Source organism: Bipolaris victoriae (assembly GCF_000527765.1).
Source record: "Bipolaris victoriae FI3 unplaced genomic scaffold scaffold_610, whole genome shotgun sequence".
In the NCBI taxonomy this organism is placed as follows: Eukaryota; Fungi; Ascomycota; class Dothideomycetes; order Pleosporales; family Pleosporaceae; genus Bipolaris; species Bipolaris victoriae.
Window position 1 is genome coordinate 1 of NW_014574782.1, and position 1184 is coordinate 1184.

Consider the following 1184-nt stretch of genomic DNA (forward strand, 5'->3'; position numbering starts at 1 on the left):
TGGGGTCAAGTAATAGTCTTTCAAGAAGATTAGAACAATATTTTAACCCTAACCCTTTATTTTATAAGGAATATGGTTTATTACTTCCTTTGATTAAAAAAGAAGGGTTTTCTGCTTTTAATCTGGAAATATTTGTTATTTATTTTTTCTTTACTTTTGCTTATGATCCGTTGTAAGTTTTAGCAAAAGTAAAGAAAAAATTAGGAAGAATTAAGCTCAGATTATAACTTTTTATTTTTGGAGCAATATCACTTATTAGATAGTAATTTTAATTTAAATACTCAAAGAGTTGTTAATTTTAGAGTTAATCAAGGAAATACTGTTTATCTATATGATCTTGAGGGTAAGATTTTATATTACACTGCGACTTCTTTTAATGGATTGAAAGCTAATTTAGGTATACATCATTCTACTGTTACAAAATGTATAAAAACCGGATCACTTTATCTAGATTATTTCATGATTTCAGATCAACTAAAACCAGATGCAAAAAAAGCTGGTTTATCTTTAGAAGAGTTATCTAAATTTATTTCGGACAAAAGATGATTATTTCTAAAAAAAGATTTTTCTTTGAAAAACAGTAAATCAATCTATATTAAACAAGATGTTACAGGAGTAACACAGCATTTTCCTAGCATAACCTCATTAGTTAAATACTTTGATAGTATAAATATTAAGGCTAACCGTAATAAGATAGCTAGTTGTTTAAATACCAACGAATCTTATTTAGGTTACACTTACTATACTAATACAACCTAACTAATACCAAACTATAAATATTTGGTGGTTACTAGCCCATAAGTAATAGAGTTCCAACAAAGTGTTATAAGAATAAAATATTTAGATCATGGAAAAGTAAACTTTCGGTTATCCACTCATTTGCTATTCCAGCATTAGGAGTTAAATGTGACGCATAAAAAAATAATGTTTGTAGGCTATTCATTATATGTGCAAAAGAGCCAAACTTCCGGGGAAGCCCTAAAGCTTTAGTAACCAAGGTAATTAAGGAAACTTTTTTGCTGGCCTGATTAATGACTCAGGGTACGGTAATATCACTAAAGATGATGGTAACTGAAATGGGTGATCGCGGATCTAAATCAGATAAGGCTTGCTTGCTTATCTGTAAAAGAGCAACGAGTAGACGGTTCTTCAATCAAGTTTATAGATCCGTCTATTTTTTTTTT

The 1184-nt window shown here is 29.1% G+C and overlaps 1 protein-coding gene across 1 annotated transcript; it reads left to right on the forward strand.

Moving 5' to 3' along the window:
• Positions 1-207: 207 nt before the first annotated feature.
• On the forward strand, positions 208-546 carry COCVIDRAFT_117415 (hypothetical protein; the record flags this gene model as incomplete). Its single annotated transcript, XM_014694456.1, has 1 exon — positions 208-546. A coding segment is annotated over one exon (339 nt), but the record flags the coding sequence as incomplete, so codon positions are not given.
• Positions 547-1184: the final 638 nt, after the last annotated feature.